We start from the raw sequence: 20,693 nt of genomic DNA on the forward strand, positions 1-20,693 counted from the left end.
CAGAGGCCGTTGGGGTTCTACCCAGAACGTCACTTCGTGGAAGAGGAACCCAGGAGGCTGATGGAGACATTTCAAAACCGCCTGGAGGACATTTCCAAGCAAATCAACCGGCGGAACCAGGCGTTGGCTCTCCCCTACAATTACCTCAACCCACCCTTCGTTGAGAACAGCGTCTCCATCTAAGTTTGGGGATGGAGACGATGACATCCAGAGGGCCAGATTTCCACCTCATCCAATTGTGGAGCCAACTGTCAACAGGCAGCTGCAGCAGAGGAGATGAAAGAGCCACATGCGGCTCCAGAGCCACAGGTTGCCGACTCCTGCTCTATACCATGTGGGACGAACGGCTGTCCAGTCTCTTTTTGGAAGCCTCCAGTGATGGAGCGCCCACAACTTCTGGTGGCAGGCAGTTCCACTGGTTCACTGTCCTCACTGACAGGAAGTTTCTCCTGAATTCCAGGTTGCTTCTCTCCTTTGTTAGTTTCCATCCATTGTTTCTTGTCCTGCCTTCTGGGGCTTTGGAGAACAGATGGACATGATAAGAAAAGTATGTATTTAATATTACACGTCTTAATAGCAAAGCGAGGATTATTTTCGCGCAATACTAGAAAGATGAAGATATACCATGAGATGAAGAAATAGTTAAGAAGATTGGGCAGAAATGGATAGATTGACATTGCAAAATTAAGCAGAAAGAGGAGGTAGAATATTATCAAACATGGAATTTATTTTACCAATGTTTGGAAGAAAAGGGGTAGAGATGAAGAATGTCATTTGTATTGTTAAGCAAATTAAATACCCAGACAACAAGATGTTTATAAAGCACTAGGAAATGTATTTAACAGAAAATCAATTAAAGAGAGGGGGAGGGAGGGAGAGAGAGAGTGTGTGTGTGTGAGAGAGAGAGAGTTGTGGACTCCAACTCCCAGAATTCCTCAGTTGCTTTTAAGACTTGAGGACTTCCGACTCCCAGAGTTCCCCAGTCACTAACACTTATAGACGTCAACTCCCAGAATTCCCCAGTCACTAACATTTATAGACGTCAACTCCCAGAGTTCCCCAGTCACTAACACTTATAGACGTCAACTCCCAGAATTCCCCAGTCACTAACACTTATAGACGTCAACTCCCAGAGTTCCCCAGTCACTAACACTTATAGACGTCAACTCCCAGAATTCCCCAGTCACTAACACTTATAGACGTCAACTCCCAGAATTCCCCAGTCACTAACACTTATAGACGTCAACTCCCAGAATTCCCAGTCACTAACACTTATAGACGTCAACTCCCAGAGTTCCCCAGTCACTAACACTTATAGACGTCAACTCCCAGAGTTCCCCAGTCACTAACACTTATAGACGTCAACTCCCAGAATTCCCCAGTCACTAACACTTATAGACTTCAACTCCCAGAATTCCCCAGTCACTAGCACTTATAGACTTCAACTTCCAGAATTTCTCAGTCACTAACACTTATAGACATCAACTCCCAGAGTTCCCCAGTCACTAACACTTATAGACGTCAACTCCCAGAATTCCCCAATCACTAACACTTATAGACGTCAACTCCCAGAATTCCCCAATCACTAACACTTATAGACGTCAACTCCCAGAATTCCCCAGTCACTAACACTTATAGACGTCAACTCCCAGAATTCCCCAGTCACTAACAATTATAGACTTCAACTCCCAGAATTCCCCAATCACTAACACTTATAGGCGTCAACTCCCAGAATTCCCAATCACTAACACTTATAGACTTCAACTCCCAGAGTTCCCCAATCACTAACACTTATAGACTTCAACTCCCAGAATTCCCCAATCACTAACACTTATAGACGTCAACTCCCAGAATTCCCCAGTCACTAACACTTATAGACGTCAACTCCCAGAATTCCCCAGTCACTAACACTTATAGACTTCAACTCCCAGAATTCCCCAGTCACTAGCACTTATAGACTTCAACTTCCAGAATTTCTCAGTCACTAACACTTATAGACATCAACTCCCAGAGTTCCCCAGTCACTAACACTTATAGACGTCAACTCCCAGAATTCCCCAATCACTAACACTTATAGGCGTCAACTCCCAGAATTCCCAATCACTAACACTTATAGACGTCAACTCCCAGAATTCCCAGTCACTAACACTTATAGACGCCAACTCCCAGAATTCCCAGTCACTAGCACTTATAGACGTCAACTCCCAGAATTCCCCAGTCACTAACACTTATAGACGTCAACTCCCAGAATTCCCCCAGTCACTAACACTTATAGACTTCAACTCCCAGAATTCCCCAGTCACTAACACTTATAGACGCCAACTCCCAGAGTTCCCAGTCACTAACACTTATAGACGCCAACTCCCAGAGTTCCCCAGTCACTAACACTTATAGACGTCAACTCCCAGAATTCCCAGTCACTAACACTTATAGACGTCAACTCCCAGAGTTCCCCAGTCACTAACACTTATAGACGTCAACTCCCAGAATTCCCAGTCACTAACACTTATAGACGTCAACTCCCAGAATTCCCCAGTCACTAACACTTATAGACGTCAACTCCCAGAGTTCCCCAGTCACTAACACTTATAGACGTCAACTCCCAGAGTTCCCAGTCACCAACACTTATAGACGTCAACTCCCAGAATTCCCCAGTCACTAACACTTATAGACTTCAACTCCCAGAATTCCCCAGTCACTAGCACTTATAGACTTCAACTTCCAGAATTTCTCAGTCACTAACACTTATAGACATCAACTCCCAGAGTTCCCCAGTCACTAACACTTATAGACGTCAACTCCCAGAATTCCCCAATCACTAACACTTATAGACGTCAACTCCCAGAATTCCCCAATCACTAACACTTATAGACGTCAACTCCCAGAATTCCCCAGTCACTAACACTTATAGACGTCAACTCCCAGAATTCCCCAGTCACTAACACTTATAGACTTCAACTCCCAGAATTCCCCAATCACTAACACTTATAGACGTCAACTCCCAGAATTCCCCAATCACTAACACTTATAGACTTCAACTCCCAGAATTCCCCAATCACTAACACTTATAGACTTCAACTCCCAGAATTCCCCAGTCACTAACACTTATAGCGTCAACTCCCAGAGTTCCCAGTCACTAACACTTATAGGCGTCAACTCCCAGAGTTCCCAGTCACTAACACTTATAGACGTCAACTCCCAGAATTCCCCAGTCACTAACACTTATAGACGTCAACTCCCAGAGTTCCCCAGTCACTAACACTTATAGGCGTCAACTCCCAGAATTCCCCAGTCACTAACACTTATAGACGTCAACTCCCAGAATTCCCCAGTCACTAACACTTATAGACGTCAACTCCCAGAGTTCCCCAGTCACTAACACTTATAGACGTCAACTCCCAGAGTTCCCCAGTCACTAACACTTATAGACGTCAACTCCCAGAATTCCCCAGTCACTAACACTTATAGACTTCAACTCCCAGAATTCCCCAGTCACTAGCACTTATAGACTTCAACTTCCAGAATTTCTCAGTCACTAACACTTATAGACATCAACTCCCAGAGTTCCCCAGTCACTAACACTTATAGACGTCAACTCCCAGAATTCCCCAATCACTAACACTTATAGGCGTCCAACTCCCAGAATTCCCCAATCACTAACACTTATAGACGTCAACTCCCAGAATTCCCCAGTCACTAACACTTATAGACGTCAACTCCCAGAATTCCCCAGTCACTAACACTTATAGACTTCAACTCCCAGAATTCCCCAATCACTAACACTTATAGACGTCAACTCCCAGAATTCCCCAATCACTAACACTTATAGACTTCAACTCCCAGAATTCCCCAATCACTAACACTTATAGACTTCAACTCCCAGAATTCCCCAATCACTAACACTTATAGGCGTCAACTCCCAGAATTCCCCAGTCACTAACACTTATAGACGTCAACTCCCAGAATTCCCCAGTCACTAACACTTATAGACTTCAACTCCCAGAATTCCCCAGTCATAACACTTATAGACGTCAACTCCCAGAATTCCCCAGTCACTAACACTTATAGACGTCAACTCCCAGAGTTCCCAGTCACTAACACTTATAACGTCAACTCCCAGAATTCCCCAGTCACTAACACTTATAGACGTCAACTCCCAGAATTCCCCAGTCACTAACACTTATAGACGTCAACTCCCAGAATTCCCAGTCACTAACACTTATAGACGTCAACTCCCAGAGTTCCCCAGTCACTAACACTTATAGACTTCCAACTCCCAGAGTTCCCAGTCACTAACACTTATAGGCGTCAACTCCCAGAATTCCCCAGTCACTAACACTTATAGGCGTCAACTCCCAGAGTTCCCCAGTCACTAACACTTATAGACGTCCAACTCCCAGAGTTCCCCAGTCACTAACACTTATAGACGTCAACTCCCAGAGTTCCCCAGTCACTAACACTTATAGACTTCCAACTCCCAGAGTTCCCCAGTCACTAACACTTATAGACGTCCAACTCCCAGAATTCCCCAGTCACTAACACTTATAGGACGTCAACTCCCAGAGTTCCCCAGTCACTAACACTTATAGACGTCCAACTCCCAGAGTTCCCCAGTCACTAACACTTATAGACGTCAACTCCCAGAATTCCCCAGTCACTAACACTTATAGACTTCAACTCCCAGAGTTCCCCAGTCACTAACACTTATAGACGTCAACTCCCAGAGTTCCCCAGTCACTAACACTTATAGGCGTCAACTCCCAGAATTCCCCAGTCACTAACACTTATAGACTTCCAACTCCCAGAGTTCCCCAGGCACTAACACTTATAGACGTCAACTCCCAGAGTTCCCCAGGCACTAACACTTATAGGCGTCAACTCCCAGAATTCCCCAGTCACTAACACTTATAGACGTCAACTCCCAGAGTTCCCCAATCACTAACACTTATAGACGTCAACTCCCAGAGTTCCCCAATCACTAACACTTATAGACGTCAACTCCCAGAATTCCCCAGTCACTAACACTTATAGACTTCAACTCCCAGAATTCCCCAGTCACTAGCACTTATAGACTTCAACTTCCAGAATTTCTCAGTCACTAACACTTATAGACATCAACTCCCAGAGTTCCCCAGTCACTAACACTTATAGACGTCAACTCCCAGAATTCCCCAATCACTAACACTTATAGACGTCAACTCCCAGAATTCCCCAATCACTAACACTTATAGACGTCAACTCCCAGAATTCCCCAGTCACTAACACTTATAGACGTCAACTCCCAGAATTCCCCAGTCACTAACACTTATAGACTTCAACTCCCAGAATTCCCCAATCACTAACACTTATAGACTTCAACTCCCAGAATTCCCCAATCACTAACACTTATAGACGTCAACTCCCAGAATTCCCCAATCACTAACACTTATAGACGTCAACTCCCAGAATTCCCCAGTCACTAACACTTATAGACGTCAACTCCCAGAATTCCCCAATCACTAACACTTATAGACTTCAACTCCCAGAATTCCCCAGTCACTAACACTTATAGACGTCAACTCCCAGAATTCCCCAATCACTAACACTTATAGACGTCAACTCCCAGAATTCCCCAATCACTAACACTTATAGACGTCAACTCCCAGAATTCCCCAGTCACTAACACTTATAGACGTCAACTCCCAGAATTCCCCAGTCACTAACACTTATAGACTTCAACTCCCAGAATTCCCCAATCACTAACACTTATAGACTTCAACTCCCAGAATTCCCCAATCACTAACACTTATAGACGTCAACTCCCAGAATTCCCCAGTCACTAACACTTATAGACGTCAACTCCCAGAATTCCCCAGTCACTAACACTTATAGACTTCAACTCCCAGAATTCCCCAGTCACTAACACTTATAGACGTCAACTCCCAGAATTCCCCAGTCACTAACACTTATAGACGTCAACTCCCAGAGTTCCCCAGTCACTAACACTTATAGACGTCAACTCCCAGAATTCCCCAGTCACTAACACTTATAGACGTCAACTCCCAGAATTCCCCAGTCACTAACACTTATAGACGTCAACTCCCAGAATTCCCCAGTCACTAACACTTATAGACGTCAACTCCCAGAGTTCCCCAGTCACTAACACTTATAGACTTCCAACTCCCAGAGTTCCCCAGTCACTAACACTTATAGACGTCAACTCCCAGAATTCCCCAGTCACTAACACTTATAGACGTCAACTCCCAGAGTTCCCCAGTCACTAACACTTATAGACGTCAACTCCCAGAGTTCCCCAGTCACTAACACTTATAGACGTCAACTCCCAGAGTTCCCCAGTCACTAACACTTATAGACTTCCAACTCCCAGAGTTCCCCAGTCACTAACACTTATAGACGTCAACTCCCAGAATTCCCCAGTCACTAACACTTATAGACGTCAACTCCCAGAGTTCCCCAGTCACTAACACTTATAGACGTCAACTCCCAGAGTTCCCCAGTCACTAACACTTATAGACGTCAACTCCCAGAATTCCCCAGTCACTAACACTTATAGACTTCAACTCCCAGAGTTCCCCAGTCACTAACACTTATAGACGTCAACTCCCAGAGTTCCCCAGTCACTAACACTTATAGACGTCAACTCCCAGAATTCCCCAGTCACTAACACTTATAGACTTCCAACTCCCAGAGTTCCCCAGGCACTAACACTTATAGACGTCAACTCCCAGAGTTCCCCAGGCACTAACACTTATAGACGTCAACTCCCAGAATTCCCCAGTCACTAACACTTATAGACGTCAACTCCCAGAGTTCCCCAATCACTAACACTTATAGACGTCAACTCCCAGAATTCCCCAGTCACTAACGCTTATAGACGTCAACTCCCAGAGTTCCCCAGTCACTAACACTTATAGACTTCCAACTCCCAGAGTTCCCCAGGCACTTTAAGTCTTAAAGTGACTGAGGCACTCTGGGAGTCGAAGTCCACAAGTCTTAAAGTTGCCAACGTTGGAGACCTCTTCTCCAGACCTCCCAGTTCCTGCAACCATTCCTCATAGGTTTTATCCCTCCAGCCCCCTGGAACTTCAAACCCCTCAAATTTTGGGGTTCTGCATTTTTGCACTAAAATTCAGCAAAAAAAATTAAAAAATCAGTCCCCCCACCCCGTACATTTGCTGAAGGCCGATTTGCTCATCCTTACCGGAAACCTTACCGGATATGGTGGCTTAAGAATGGTGGACGTTGACTTCGGATCTTGTTCTGGCTGCTTCTGCCTTACAAATGCTTTACTCCTTGCTGGGTCCCTCAAGAGAGAAGATCTCTTTGAGAAGAGGTAGCTGGTCCATCATGAAGTCATACTTAATCTGGGGAAAGGGTTATTCGTACAAAGAAAACCAAGATGGCGGCTGCAAACACAAGATCAAATCCTTGCCTAACCTATTGTAAGGGGGTGTCTTTACAACAGGTTTGTTTAGTGACCATTCAAAGTTACAATGGCATGGTGGGGGGAAGTGACTTAGGACCGTTTGTTCCCCCCAGACTCGTGTAGCATTCCCCAAGGTCACGTGATCAAAAGGCTTGACTCATACTTACGACCGTTGCCGGGTCCCAGGGTCCCCTTTTACGACCTTCTGACAAGCAAAAAATCAACCGGGAGGGTGGGGGAGAAGCTCGATCCCTGAACTACTTATCGACTGCAATGATTCACTTAACAACGGGGTCAAGAAAGGTCGATTCCCTGAACTACTTATCGACTGCAATGATTCACTTAACAACGGGGTCAAGAAAGGTCGATTCCTGAATTACTTATCGACTGCAATGATTCACTTAACAACGGGGTCAAGAAAGGTCGATTCCCTGAACTACTTATCGACTGCAATGATTCACTTAACAACGGGGTCAAGAAAGGTCATAAAATGATCTTTCATTTGACAGATGTCTCGCTGAAAGATAGAAATTTGGGGCTATCTCTAGTGGGTCATAAGTAGAGGACTTAGCCTATAAAGAGATGGGGCAATGGCTTTTTTGGACTTTGGGAGGCACCCCTGGCTGGGAGCAACTCTTTCCAAGTGTCAACTCATAAAATATTCCTATGGTCTTTTTAGAGTTGGCAACAGAAAGGGAGGGGGGAGGGGTTTGAAAGAGCAGCGTGACAGCTTGGAAACCCAAAGTGCACTCCGTACATAGCTTTTCAAAGATAGTAACTAGGTGACTGAAGTTTCTGCCCCACAAAATTCTAACAGGAGAACATGATTGATGACCCTGAGCTATGGATGTGTCCCATTGAAGAATATGAATTATTATTTTTTTTTAAATAAATTTTATTGAATAAACGTTAAAAACAATTCAACACAGTGCGACTTTCTTGGCCATCATTTTGGCCATGCAAGCTATAGTATAAAGATACACATAACAGTTCATTTCCTTTTCCCATTATGTTATTAGTATAGTGCAGGCTGCATATTATTTCCATTTACATTGATCTACATTTATCTACAATTATATACATATTTACAAACAAGTTTCATACTCATGCTTCCGTATCATCATGTATTTCTCCATTATATTCCATTCTCTTTGGTTTACAAAACTTTTAACTTTCATTCCTATTTCTTTTTCCTTGATTCTAGCTAACCACTGATACATTTTACTCCAGACTTCACAATACTCTGTCTCACCCATATCTTTGATTTCTAAAGTTAGTCTGTCCATCTCTGTACAGACTAATATTTTCCTTATTATTTCACTTTCTGTAGGGGTATCTTCATTCTTCCAGTCTTGGGCATACACCAATCTCGCCGCTGTTACTATATGTATCATTAAATATATTGTTCCTTTGTTGTATTTCTCCTTAATAATTTCCAGTAAGAACATTTCTTGTCTGAACTCTACTTTGTGGTTAACCATCTCTTCTATCCAAACCTTTATTTTCTACCAGTATTTTTTTATATATATACATTTCTACCAGATATGATAATAGGTCCCTATCTCTATGTTACATTTCCAACAATGTGGTGATATGCTTTTACTAATTTTGGACAATCTAGTTGGAGGAAGAGATAATATGAATTATGATACACCCACAGGGTGAGGGTGGGGAAACCAGGGTCAAGGGTGACAGTGAATTATGGGTCTCGGCTGCACCCAGGCAGTGCCGGACATGTTAACTCCCAATAAATTATTTCGAAGTTTTGGAAGTTTGGCTCGAGACTCATGATTTAATTGGGGGTAACTGCAGGAATCCCGACACCAAGATTTTCTTGACGGAAAGGTTCAAAATGGTAAAAATTAAGTAAACAATATACCGGTAGCAATCTTAAGCTGGCTGAGGATGACGGGAGTTGGCATCTAGCAGGAGAACATCTACTCGTTAGTCCAACTTCAAAGTCTTCAGTCACCACAAGGTTTCAGCCTGAAGCCTCCAAATCGAGTTCTTCCAACAGGACAAACATTTGTGTAGTTGTTATTTGTGAACACCGGGACAGTTGTGTTGGCGAGATTTCGCTTGTCGGTAACCGCCTGGAGTGTATTTTTAAAGCTTGTTCCATTATTTCAAGTTGTGTCGTGTTGTGAAACAGCCCGTGACTTGGATCATTTAAGTCCCGATTTTGCACAACATTTTAAAATAATGACATACATATGTCGCAACCTGAATGCTGATTTCGCCGTTGCAAGTCAATAAATCACAGCGTTTTGTAATTTAAAGAGTGGCTGGTTCTTAATATTTTAGGGTGTTTGGAGTGTTTTCCTTGTATCAGATGTGAATGGAGAGGACTATGCTTTTAATAAATGGAAAAGAAAAGTACACAGACACACACACACAGACACACACACACACACATACATATATAGGAAATAAAAATGTGCCTTAGATCTAAAACTCTGCCTTTTTTTTTCTTTTGGCTCCCAGTTTAAAACTCAACAGCGCGGCTTCTTGAAAAGGATAACGTTGAGGTTTGGAAGCTTAAAATTTGGGTTTTGAGCCTTGATTTAAAGCAAACTCACCCCTCTCCCTCCTTCCAGATTTTGGGTTATTGCTGTAAGGGTCTGCTGGTTGAGCAGGGGGTTGGACTAGATGACCTCCAAGGTCCCATCCAACTCTTTTTATTCTGTCATTCCATTAGGGTCTCCTGGCTTGAGCAGGGGTTGGACTAGATGACCTCCAAAGTCCCTTCTGGCTGTTATTCCATAATTCTGTAAGGGTCTCCTGCTTCAGAAGGGGGTTGGACTAGATGGCCTCCAAGTTCCCATCCAACTGTTAATTCTGTCATTCTATGAGGGTCTCCTGCTGGAGCAGAGGGGGTTGGACTAGATTATGACCTCAAGGTCCCTTCCGACTTACTGCGTAACCTCAACTTTTTACTTTTACATAATAGCATAAACTAGCCATTTCTATAACAGCAAACCTATCTAATCGGTAAAACTGCAAATCAAGGTTTCATTTCCCCCCACCCCGAGCACAAAATTCAGATATCTAATTTATTTTCTCCAATCAAGCTGAATTTCTCAGCCAGCTTCCTGGAAATTTCAGGAGTTTTCTCAAAGATGATTGAATTGGCCATTCAATAAAAACCTTTTTTTAAAGGTGAATTATTGTCAGTTAGGAGGCAGAATCAACCGGGTTAATCTTGGCATTTCACCAGTGATGGGCTGTCTCTGAATAAAGCAATTTAAAAATACACTTGAAATAATAAATAAATAAAACAAACAAACAAACAAATAAATACATTTGAAAGTAAATCAGGATGCCTGTAATTGTGGAGTCTGTCTGGCAAGAACAAAGATTAATTATTTACAGGAAACATGCAGGTATAAAGCTTGTAACAATTATTTCTGACAGATGGGAGTCCAATTTTTTCTTGAAAGTCTCAAGTGATGGCGCTCCCACAACTTCCAAGTTAGAAATCTGATAAAAGTAAGGAAGAGTCAGGCATCTAGAATAGAATAACGGAAGGGACCTTGGAGGTCTTCTAGTCCAACCCCCTGCTTAGGCAGGAAACCCTACACCACTTCACACAAAATGGCTGTCCAATTTCTTCTTAAAAACTTCCAGTGTTAGAGCACCCACAACTTCTTGAGGCAAGTCGTTCCATTGAGTAATTGTTCTCCTCGTCAGGAAATTCCTCCTTAGTTCTAGGTTGCTTCTCTCCTTGATGAGTGTCCATCCATTATTCCTTGTCTGGCCTTCAGGGGTTTTGGAGAATAGCTTGATCCCTTCCTTTTTGTGGCAGCCCCTCAAACGTTGGAAGACTGCTATCCTGTCTCCCCAGTCTGTTTGTTCATTAAAATCAGATTAAAGTCAGATTAACAGAGTTGGAAGGGACCTTGTAGGTCATCTAGTCCAACCCCCCACCCTCAAATGCTGGAAGACTGCCACCCTGTCTCCCCTGGTCCTTCTCTTCCCTAGATTAGCCAGGCCCAGTTCCTGCAAGCGTTCATCGTATCTTTTAGCCTCCAGTCCCCTCATCGTCCTGGTTGCTCTTCTCTGCACTCTTTCTAGCTTTTCAACCACTTTTTTACATCGTGGCGACCAAAATTGGATGCAGTATTCCAAGTGTGGCCTTACCAAGCCGACCTCAGCTAGAAGTTAGGATATAGAGATGGCCTGGAGCAAATAAAATGTGTATTAGATATAATTCCTGGAGCATCCATTAGCCAAGGGCTTAAGAATAGGTACAGCTAGAGACCAATAGAACAAATTGTTAGAACATTATTAAAATGTTTATTATCTGTGTTTGCCCAAAAATAAGACCCTGTCTTATATCTTTACCACCAAAAAAGGCACCAGGTCTTATTTTCGGGGGATGTCCTCCACTGACTAACCTCACTTACACGTATCGCCCCCTTTTCGCGATCAGAGGCCTTCAGGACCTACTACTTCTGTGGCCGGCAAGGCTTCCCTGAAGGCCTCTGCAGCCGATAATGGACCTCTGGATCGATCCTGAGCTTTGCTCTCAGCTCCAGAGGCCTTCAGGAAAGCCTTGCCAGCCTTGCCGGCTGCAAAAGAAATGGGCTGGTGAGGCAGGTGTCAGTGTGTACAAGGCCCAGCTACAATTGTCCAAAGGTAAGTAGTAGGGCAGCTATACCCCCAATCCCCACCCTAGCTTAATTTTTACCCGTCCACTCTGGAGTGGGCGGGATCTCAATTAGGGCTTATTTTGGGGTAGGGCTTATATTAGGCGCATGTGTAAAGAAATCGAGCTAGGACTTACTTTCAAGGTAGGTCGTATTTTGGGGGAAACAGGGTCGATATTTCTTATCATTCTGCCTTGTCCCATCTTCTCCCTTACTGAAAATGGATAAAGTTTTCTTAAACTCTTCGTTGCCCTCAATGCCAAGAGCCCTTTTCCTTGGAGTACTCCCATAAAAAGCAGTCCAAAATAAAACCCTACACCCCGTGCTTGGCGTCCAATCATTGGCCTCGGTACCAGGCTCCGACCCGAATTGGGGACAGCAGCAGGTTTAGAGATTGGATGGGGGACCACCAGGAAATCTCAGGGAGGATGGAAGGATGTTCCGGAGGGAGACAGTGAAAAGAAAAGAAAAAGTTGGTACATCCATGAAATTTATTTAAAAATAAAATAGTGAAATATGTTCCTAGATAAAGGGGAGTATAATATTACGAGAATGGTATAATACGTTAAATGTCAATAAGATATATATTGTTTGTGTTATTACAATTGGGAGTAGGAAAAAAATTTGTTTTAGGTGTAAAATGGTGGCACAGCCAAGAACTAAAATGGGGATAAATAAATAGAAAATACAAATTAACATGAATTTACGAATGGTCATTTGAATGATATAATGAGTTAAATACTGTAAGTATGACTACTAATATAGAATTTAATATTAAAAAAGGAGGTTAAGAATATAAAGACCGATACAAAACAGTTCATGAGAATATTGAATAATTAAGATCGATAATTAATATCAAATTACGTAAGAAAGTTAATAATATCAATGTGAAACCATTGTCCTGTTTGTTTTTAAAATGTAAAATGACCTGGAACCTCCAACGTTCACACCATGATGTGTTTATAGAAACAAAAATTAAAAAAATTGTATTTCAAAAAAGAAAAAAGAAAAGAAAGAGTTGGCACATCCATGAAACCATTAAAAATACGAATTATAAGCCTCTTCACCTTGCAATCAAAATCTGCTGCACCCTGTATTTTGAGTTCAAAGGAGACAGGCAAATATTATTGTTGTTATTCTTTTTAAAGCTGCAAACTATCCATCAGAGGATGAAAATCTCCCTGGGAGGGGAGAGAAAAAGGAAGGTTGACAATTAAATATTATTTTAAATAGGTCAAGGTCTTGCAAAGGCTCTGGTTATAACCTCTACAGTCCCCAGGTGGCGCCGTTGCCCTCTTCTGCCCAAGCATCCCACTGTGGTTTCTGCTATGAGTTTTTCCCGAATCTTTTTTTTTTTTTTTTTTGAGGACTGTGTGGGTGTGTGGATGTGTGGGTGTGGGTGTGCCAATCCATAGGCATGGTTAGGGGTGGGGTTTTTGAGACTGGATCAGTCCAAGAGGCCAGATTGGAGGGTGGGCGGAGAGGCCTCATTCTCAGAACCTTTTTTTAAAATAAATAATTTTATTACCATATTTTATTAGATAGGATTCTCTCTTTATTAGTTTTTTTTAATATATATATATAAATATATATATGGGGGGAGAGCTTGTAAAACCGGGCATAACTTTTTTAAACAACTGCCTTGCTTAGGCAATGTTACAAGTTTGAACAGCCGTGAAATCCAATGGTCATATGTCGAAGATTATCTGTACAGAATGTTCTTCAGGCTAAATTGCATTTTCAGGCTGCACGTTCTTCGTGCTAATTGCACTTTTTTCCCCCGCCATGAAAATAAAATCTGTGGGGACCAGTGGCACCTCCCATCAGCAAGATTGACAAAAATCAATCAGTGACTATTATTAAGTGTTGTACCTGATGATTCTTGACTCTTGACAAATGTATCTTTTCTTTTTATGTACACTGAGAGCTTATGCACCAAGACAAATTCCTTGTGTGTCTAATCACACTTGGCCAATAAAAGAATTCTATTCTATTCTATCAAATTGCTGGAAGTGTATACAAGAATGGGGCACATACATGGTGAGTTTGCAAAAAAAAAAAAAAAAAAAACCAACAACATGAGTTTTGGTTTAGGATTTGGATATGGTTAGAAGAAATGATGGGACTAAAAATAGATTATAAACCAGAATTTTTTTTTTTATTGGGAATTATGTCAAAGATAGCAAAGAAGAGACCTATTTAATAATCCATGTTATTATAGTGGCAAGAATGGTGTTTGCCCAAAGAATAACTTACGAACAGAATTGGAAAAATGATAGCATGCCACCAAAGGAAAATGTGATAAAAAAGATACTAAAGTGTTTCAAGGTGGATAAGTTGACCATGGAGATAAAGGAAAGAGAGGAAATAGAATATTATTTGATGTGGAATGTATTGTATAATTGGCTAAATAATAGATATAGAGATGAATAGAGAAGACGACAATAGAATAATAAGATAAAAGTTATAGTGGACAAAGATAGATTAAGGAATATAAACAAACGTATAGATAGTCAAGGTTTATGTAAAAGTATGTATACCATCACAGAAGCATTGTAATGAATGGAAATGGTGTATATAAGAAAAATTGTTTAATAGTTTTTTTTAAAAAAAGAAATGCAAGGCGAGAAAAATCCCAAGTGAAGATGAAGCAATAAATAAGATCTTGTTATGCACTGAAATGGATAGAATGACTTTAGAGATGAAAAGACAAGGAGAATATTACACAATTTGAAATAAATTTTTATCATTGGTGGGGAAGGAAAGGGAGGACTCAAAATGAAAAAGAGAAATAGGATTTATAGAAGGTATATATTCGAGATGCTGTGGATAAACGAAAACTGAGGATATCAGATGGTGTATTAAAGGAAAATTAAATGTCAAAAGACTCAGTATGTAGAAATGTATATAAGAAATATATGTTATAAGATGTAAGACAAAAAGATACGTCAAATATGATTTCGCCATGTTCAATGTTTTTAAATCATATATTTGATAAAATTTGTAAAAAAAATAAAATAAAATCTGTGGGGATTTGCTGAACCACCATGGCAAAAAGATGGTGCAACCCATTTAATAACCACTAGGCTTAGTGATGGAAACTTTTCCACACCCTGTTGTGTCTTCACTAAAAGTACGGTCGTAAGTCAGAGGACTAACCGTAAGTCCATTTTCTGTACATGTCCTTTTGTCTCTCACTGGAAAACCTGTATTCCCATTCATTTCCCCGCCCCGCCCCCCACACACACACACTGCATTTAAACATGAGCCAGCCGTGTGTGCCAGCTGCCAAAAAAAGCTAATACGATCCTGGGTTGTATAAGCAGAGGCATAGAATCAAAATCACGTGAAGGATTAGTACCACTTTGTAAAGCCTTAGTAAGGCCACACCTGGAATCCTGCATCCAGTTTGGGTCAACACATTACAAAAAAAAAAAAAAAAGATTTTGAGACTTTGGGGGGGAAATGCAGAGAAGGGCAACTAAGAGGATTAAAAGGCCTAGAGATTAAAACGTAGGAAGAAGAACGGTTGCAGGATTTGGCTTTGGCTAGCTAGAGAAAAGAAGAATTAGGGGAGATACGGTAACAATCTTCCAGTATTTGGGGGGCTGCCCCAAAGAAGAGGTGGGGGCACCTATTCTCTAAAGCCCCTGAATGAAGGACAAGAAACAACAGGTGGAAACTAACCAAGGAGAGAAGCAACCTGGAATTAAGGAGAAACTTTCTAACCGTGAGGACTGCTTGCCACCAGAAATTGTGGGTGCTCCATCACTGGAGGTTTTGAAGAAGAAATTGGACAGCCACCTGTCTGAAATGGTATAGGGTCTCCTGCTTGAGCAGGGGGCTGGACTAGATGACCTCCAAAGTCCCTTCCAGCTCTATTCAGACAGAGAGAGAGAAAAAAAAAACAAGTTGAATTTCTTTTTTAAAAAAGCAGAGCTCTACTTCCCAAACGGTGAACAAATTTTTGACCTGAAAATAAATAAATAAATAAAAAACATTTTCAAAGTTAAACCTAATTGCTCTCCAAACATGTCTGTCTTCCTGTCATAACTGGAAAAGATCCATGGGGCTTTGATCTCCCAGCCCAAAGCCATGTGCACTCAGCAGATTGTAAGCGTCCTGCCTGGATGTTGGGTAGGTTGCTTCTTTGGAAAAGTACCAAGAAGGTCAGTGGATTTAGGTCAGTTGAATTACAGAGCTTGTGTTCCCCTCATCTCTGTCCACACCTGTTTTGGGTGCCAGTCTGGCTCATGCAGCAGGAAAATTAATGAGAAGAGAAAAGAAGAAGAGAAGAGAATTGAGAACAGAATAAAGTAAAAAGAGAACAGAAAATAGAAGCAAACAGAATTGAGAATACAATAGAATACAAGAGAAGAGAGAAGTGAACAGAATTGAGAAGAGAATAAAGTAGAACAGCACAGAACAGAAGATGGAAGAGAACAGAATTGAGAATAGAATAGAACAGAAAAGAGAAGAAAATAAAGTAGAAGAGAACAGAACAGAAAATACAAAAGAACAGAATTGAGAATAGAACAGAAAACAAAAAAGAAAATAGAATTCAGAATTAGAAGAGAAAATAGAAGAGAACAGAATTGACAATAAAATAGAGTAAACTAGAATACAATAGACTAGAAGAGAAGAGAAGATAAAAAAGAAGTGAACAGGATTGAGAACAGAATTGAGAATAGAATAGAACAGAAAATAGAATAGAATTCAGAATTAGAAGAAAAATAGAAGAGAAATGAGAATGCAATAGAAGAGAAGAGAAAAGAGAAGTGAATATAATTGAGAAGAGAATAGAGTAGAGTAGAAAATAAAATAGAATAAAGTAGAACAGAAAACCTGTTTTCTGTTCTGTTCTACTTTATTCTATTCTCTTTTAGAACAGAACAGAATTGAGAACAGCACAGAACAGAATAGATGAGATGTCGAGTTATTTGTGAAAATAATACAAATAGTCTTTGACTTTACGGCCACAATTGTGCCCAAATTTTATGTTGCTAAGGAAGACATTCATTAAGGGAGTTTGGCCCCCGTTTGACCACTTTTCTAGCCCCCGCTGTTAAGTGAATCGCTGCCATTGTTAAATGAGTCACATGGTCATTAAGTGGATCTGGTTTCCCCGTGGACTTTGCTGGCCGGAAAGTCGCCAAATGGGATCACACGACTCGAGGGCCCTATGTCCGTCATAAATATGATCCAGATGCCAACAGTCTTCCTTCCTCTCTCTCAATCTCATCTCCTTCCTTCCTTTATCTCTATCTTGTGTCCTTCCTTCCTTCCTTCCTTCCTTCCTTCCGTCCTCTCTATCTTATGTCCTTCCTTCCTTCCTTCTTTCCTTCCTTCCTTCCTCTCTATTTTGTAACCTTCCTTTCTTCCTTCCTTCCTTCCTTCCTTCTTTCCTCTCTATCTTATGTCCTTCCTTCCTTCCTTCCTTCCTTCCTTCCTTCCTTCCTTCCTTCCTTCCTTCCTTCCTCTCTATTTTGTAACCTTCCTTCCTTCCTCTCTATCTTATGTCCTTCCTTCCTTCCTTCCTTCCTTCCTTCCTTCCGTCCTCTCTATCTTATGTCCTTCCTTCCTTCCTTCCTTCCTTCCTTCCTTCCTTCCTTCCTTCCTTCCTTCCTTCCTTCCTTCCTTCCGTCCTCTCTATCTTATGTCCTTCCTTCCTTCCTTCTTTCCTTCCTTCCTTCCTCTCTATTTTGTAACCTTCCTTTCTTCCTTCCTTCCTTCCTTCCTTCCTTCCTTCCTTCCTTCCTTCCTTCCTTCTTTCCTCTCTATCTTATGTCCTTCCTTCCTTCCTTCCTTCCTTCCTTCCTTCCTCTCTATTTTGTAACCTTCCTTCCTTCCTCTCTATCTTATGTCCTTCCTTCCTTCCTTCCTTCCTTCCTTCCTTCCTTCCTTCCTTCCTTCCTTCCTTCCTTCCTTCCTTCCTTCCGTCCTCTCTATCTTATTTCCTTCCTTCCTTCTTTCCTTCCTTCCTTCCTTCCTTCCTCTCTATTTTGTAACCTTCCTTCCTTCCTTCCTTCCTTCCTTCCTTCCTTCCTTCCTTCCCAAGCACAGGCTGACTCTGCCCACTACTAGCAGTTCGATCCTGACCAGCTCCAGGTTGACTCAGCCTTTCCATCCTTCCTTCTAAGGTTGGGTAAAAGGAGGAGCCAGATTGTTGGGGGCAAGAGGCTGACTCTGTAAACTGCTTAGAGGGGGCTGTAAAAGCCCTGTTAAGCGGTGTATAAGTCTAAAGGCTTATTGCTCTTGCTATATAAATAAAGAAATAAATAAACCAAAAACGGGTTTGTGCAACTAGGAGCGGGCGGCTCTTTCTTTTGAAGCCAAACCAGCCAATGGAGACCCGGGCTGCCTCCAAATCTCATTTCTCGCCCAAGGCGTGGGAGACATGGCTATAATTCATCCGCGGTAGGTGTGTGGCCGTGTAAGCCTTCCTGGGGAGGAGTTGCTTGCGATGTCTCAGCCCGTCGAAAGCACCAGCTCGCCAGAAACCTTCCTTGCCTGGTTGCGTTCTGAGCTCACTGCGCCGGATCCCCAAATGCCGACCTATAAAGTTTCGGTGGCCACCGGCGACATGATCTTAGCTGGCAGCTACAGCACCATTTCCATCACTCTGGTGGGCGAGCGGGCAGAAAGCGCCAAGCAGCGCCTGGACAAGCTGGGGAAAGATTTCGTCCCCGGAGCTGTGAGTATCCGGAGAGGAAGGGCTTCGAAAGGGGTTCCGCCAGGGGTGGTGACGGGGGCGGGCGGGGAGGTGTCCTTGGGGCTCTCTGAGCAGGCTGGTTTTCTCCCAGACGTCCCGTGAGCAGGCTAGGGGACATCATCAGGGCTGGGAGCGAGTGGGGTGTGTGGAGAAGGAGATGGAGGAGGAGGAAAAGAAGGAGAAGAGGAGGAGGAGGAAGGAGAAAAGAAGGAGAAGAGGAGGAGGAGGAGGAGGAGGAGGAGGAGGAGGAGGAGGAGGAAAAGAAGAAGAAGAGGAGGAGGAGGAAGAAGAAAAGAAGAAGAGGACGAGGAGGAGGAGAAAAAGAAGAAGAGGAGGAGGAGGAGAAAAAGAAGAAGAGGAGGAGGAGGAGGAGGAAAAGAAGAAGAAGAGGAGATGGAGGAGGAGGAAAAGAAGAAGAGGAGGAGGAGGAAGAAGAAGAGGAGAAGAGGAGGAGGAGGAGGAAGAAGAAAAGAAGGAGAAGAGGAGGAGGAGGAGGAGGAGGAGGAGGAGGAGGAGGAGGAGGAGGAGGAGGAGGAAAAGAAGAAGAGGAGGAGGAGGAGGAGGAAAAGGAAGAAGAAGAGGAGATGGAGGAGGAGGAAAAGAAGAAGAAGAGGAGGAGGAGGAAGAAGAAGAGGAGAAGAGGAGGAGGAGGAAAAGAAGAAGAGGAGGAGGAGGAGGAAGAAGAAGAGGAGAAGAGGAGGAGGAGGAAGAAGAAAAGAAGGAGGAGGAGGAGGAGGAGGAGGAGGAGGAGGAGGAGGAGGAAAAGAAGAAGAAGAGGAGGAGGAGGAGGAGGAAGAAAAGAAGGAGAAGAGGAGGAGGAGGAGGAAGAAGAAAAGAAGAAGAGGACGAGGAGGAGGAGAAAAAGAAGAAAGAGGAAGTAATGTACTAGAAGGGTTTGTAGGATTTGCACTCTGTTTATGTACAAGTGGTCTTGCCATGTCGGTTTGGATGGGAGTGTTGGTTTCTTCTTGGTGGTTGCTTGATTGAACGTTTGTTTCTTGTGTGTGATTGTTTGACTGAATTGGTAATGGCGAACCGCTTGTACATAAACAGAGAGCAAACCCCACTCCCTTCTGGCACTGATGAGGTTCCCTAGTCGGGTCATGAAACGTCTGCAAGAAAACCACCAGTCAGAGAGCCCCAAGGACACCACCGTCCTCCTCCTCCTCTCCCTCCACCCCTCCTCCTCCTCCACTGTGGAGGAGCACTGACGCTGTTCCCTAGCTGGGTTATTAAACGTCTGCAAGAAAGCAGCCAAGCTCAAAGAGCATCAAATACCCCACAGTCCTCCCCCCTCCTCCTCTCCACAAACCCCACTCCCTTCTTGCCCTGATGATGTTGCCTAGTTGGGCCATGAAACGTCTGCAAGAAAACAATCAAAGCCAGAGAGCACCAAGGACTCCACAGTCCTTCCTCTTCCTCCCTCTTCTCCTCCTCCTCCCCTCCTTCTTTCTGAAAACCCCTCCTCCCTTCGAGCACTGATGATATTACCTAGCTGGGTTATGGAATGTCTGCAAGAAAGCAGCCGAACTCAGAAAAGCACCAAGAACCCCCACAATCCTCCTCCTCCTCCTCTTCTCTGCAAACTCACCTCCCTTCTAGCACTGATGATGTTGCCTAGTTGGGCCATGAAACGTCTGCAAGAAAACAATCAAAGCCAGAGAGCACCAAGGACCCCATAGCCCTCCTCTTCCTCCTCCTCCTCCACTTCCTCCTCTTCCTCCTCCTCCACCACTACCACAACAACCCTTCTGGCACTGATGAGGTTCCCTAGCTGGGTCATGAAACGTCTGCAAGAAAACCACTCAGCTCAGAGACCAACAAGGACCTCCCAGCTTAAGCCTGAAGAACAAAGATTATCTTCTATAATTAGAGAGAGGAAGTTGGCCAATATTTTGGAGGGAGG

General features: G+C 43.0%; 2 protein-coding genes and 1 long non-coding RNA gene across 4 annotated transcripts in view; all 3 read left to right on the forward strand.

Annotated features, from left to right (window-relative positions):
• Positions 1-810, forward strand: part of LOC113426538 (hydroperoxide isomerase ALOXE3-like) — a 50,341-nt gene extending 49,531 nt beyond the window's left edge. For both annotated transcript variants that reach the window (XM_087945776.1, XM_087945774.1), the window contains exon 16: positions 4-810. In XM_087945776.1, the coding sequence (XP_087801902.1) occupies positions 4-183 (180 nt within the window). In that variant the 3' untranslated portion in view covers positions 184-810. The remainder of the gene's footprint in view (positions 1-3) is intronic.
• Positions 811-6,908: 6,098 nt separating this feature from the next.
• On the forward strand, positions 6,909-9,705 carry LOC148129195 (uncharacterized). The gene is made up of 2 exons (XR_015745696.1): positions 6,909-7,789; positions 7,849-9,705. It is a non-coding gene; the product is annotated as an uncharacterized LOC148129195 (long non-coding RNA).
• An 8,820-nt stretch (positions 9,706-18,525) lies between these two features.
• Positions 18,526-20,693, forward strand: part of LOC113426537 (hydroperoxide isomerase ALOXE3-like) — a 30,495-nt gene continuing 28,327 nt past the window's right edge. The window contains 1 exon segment of the mRNA XM_026688907.2: positions 18,526-18,769. Within this exon segment, the coding sequence (XP_026544692.2) occupies positions 18,539-18,769 (231 nt within the window). The 5' untranslated portion in view covers positions 18,526-18,538.

The sequence above is a fragment of the Notechis scutatus genome, chromosome Z (genome assembly GCF_049901735.1).
Source record: "Notechis scutatus isolate UNSWTSFEM ecotype Mainland chromosome Z, rNotScu1.2, whole genome shotgun sequence".
Taxonomy (NCBI): Eukaryota; Metazoa; Chordata; class Lepidosauria; order Squamata; family Elapidae; genus Notechis; species Notechis scutatus.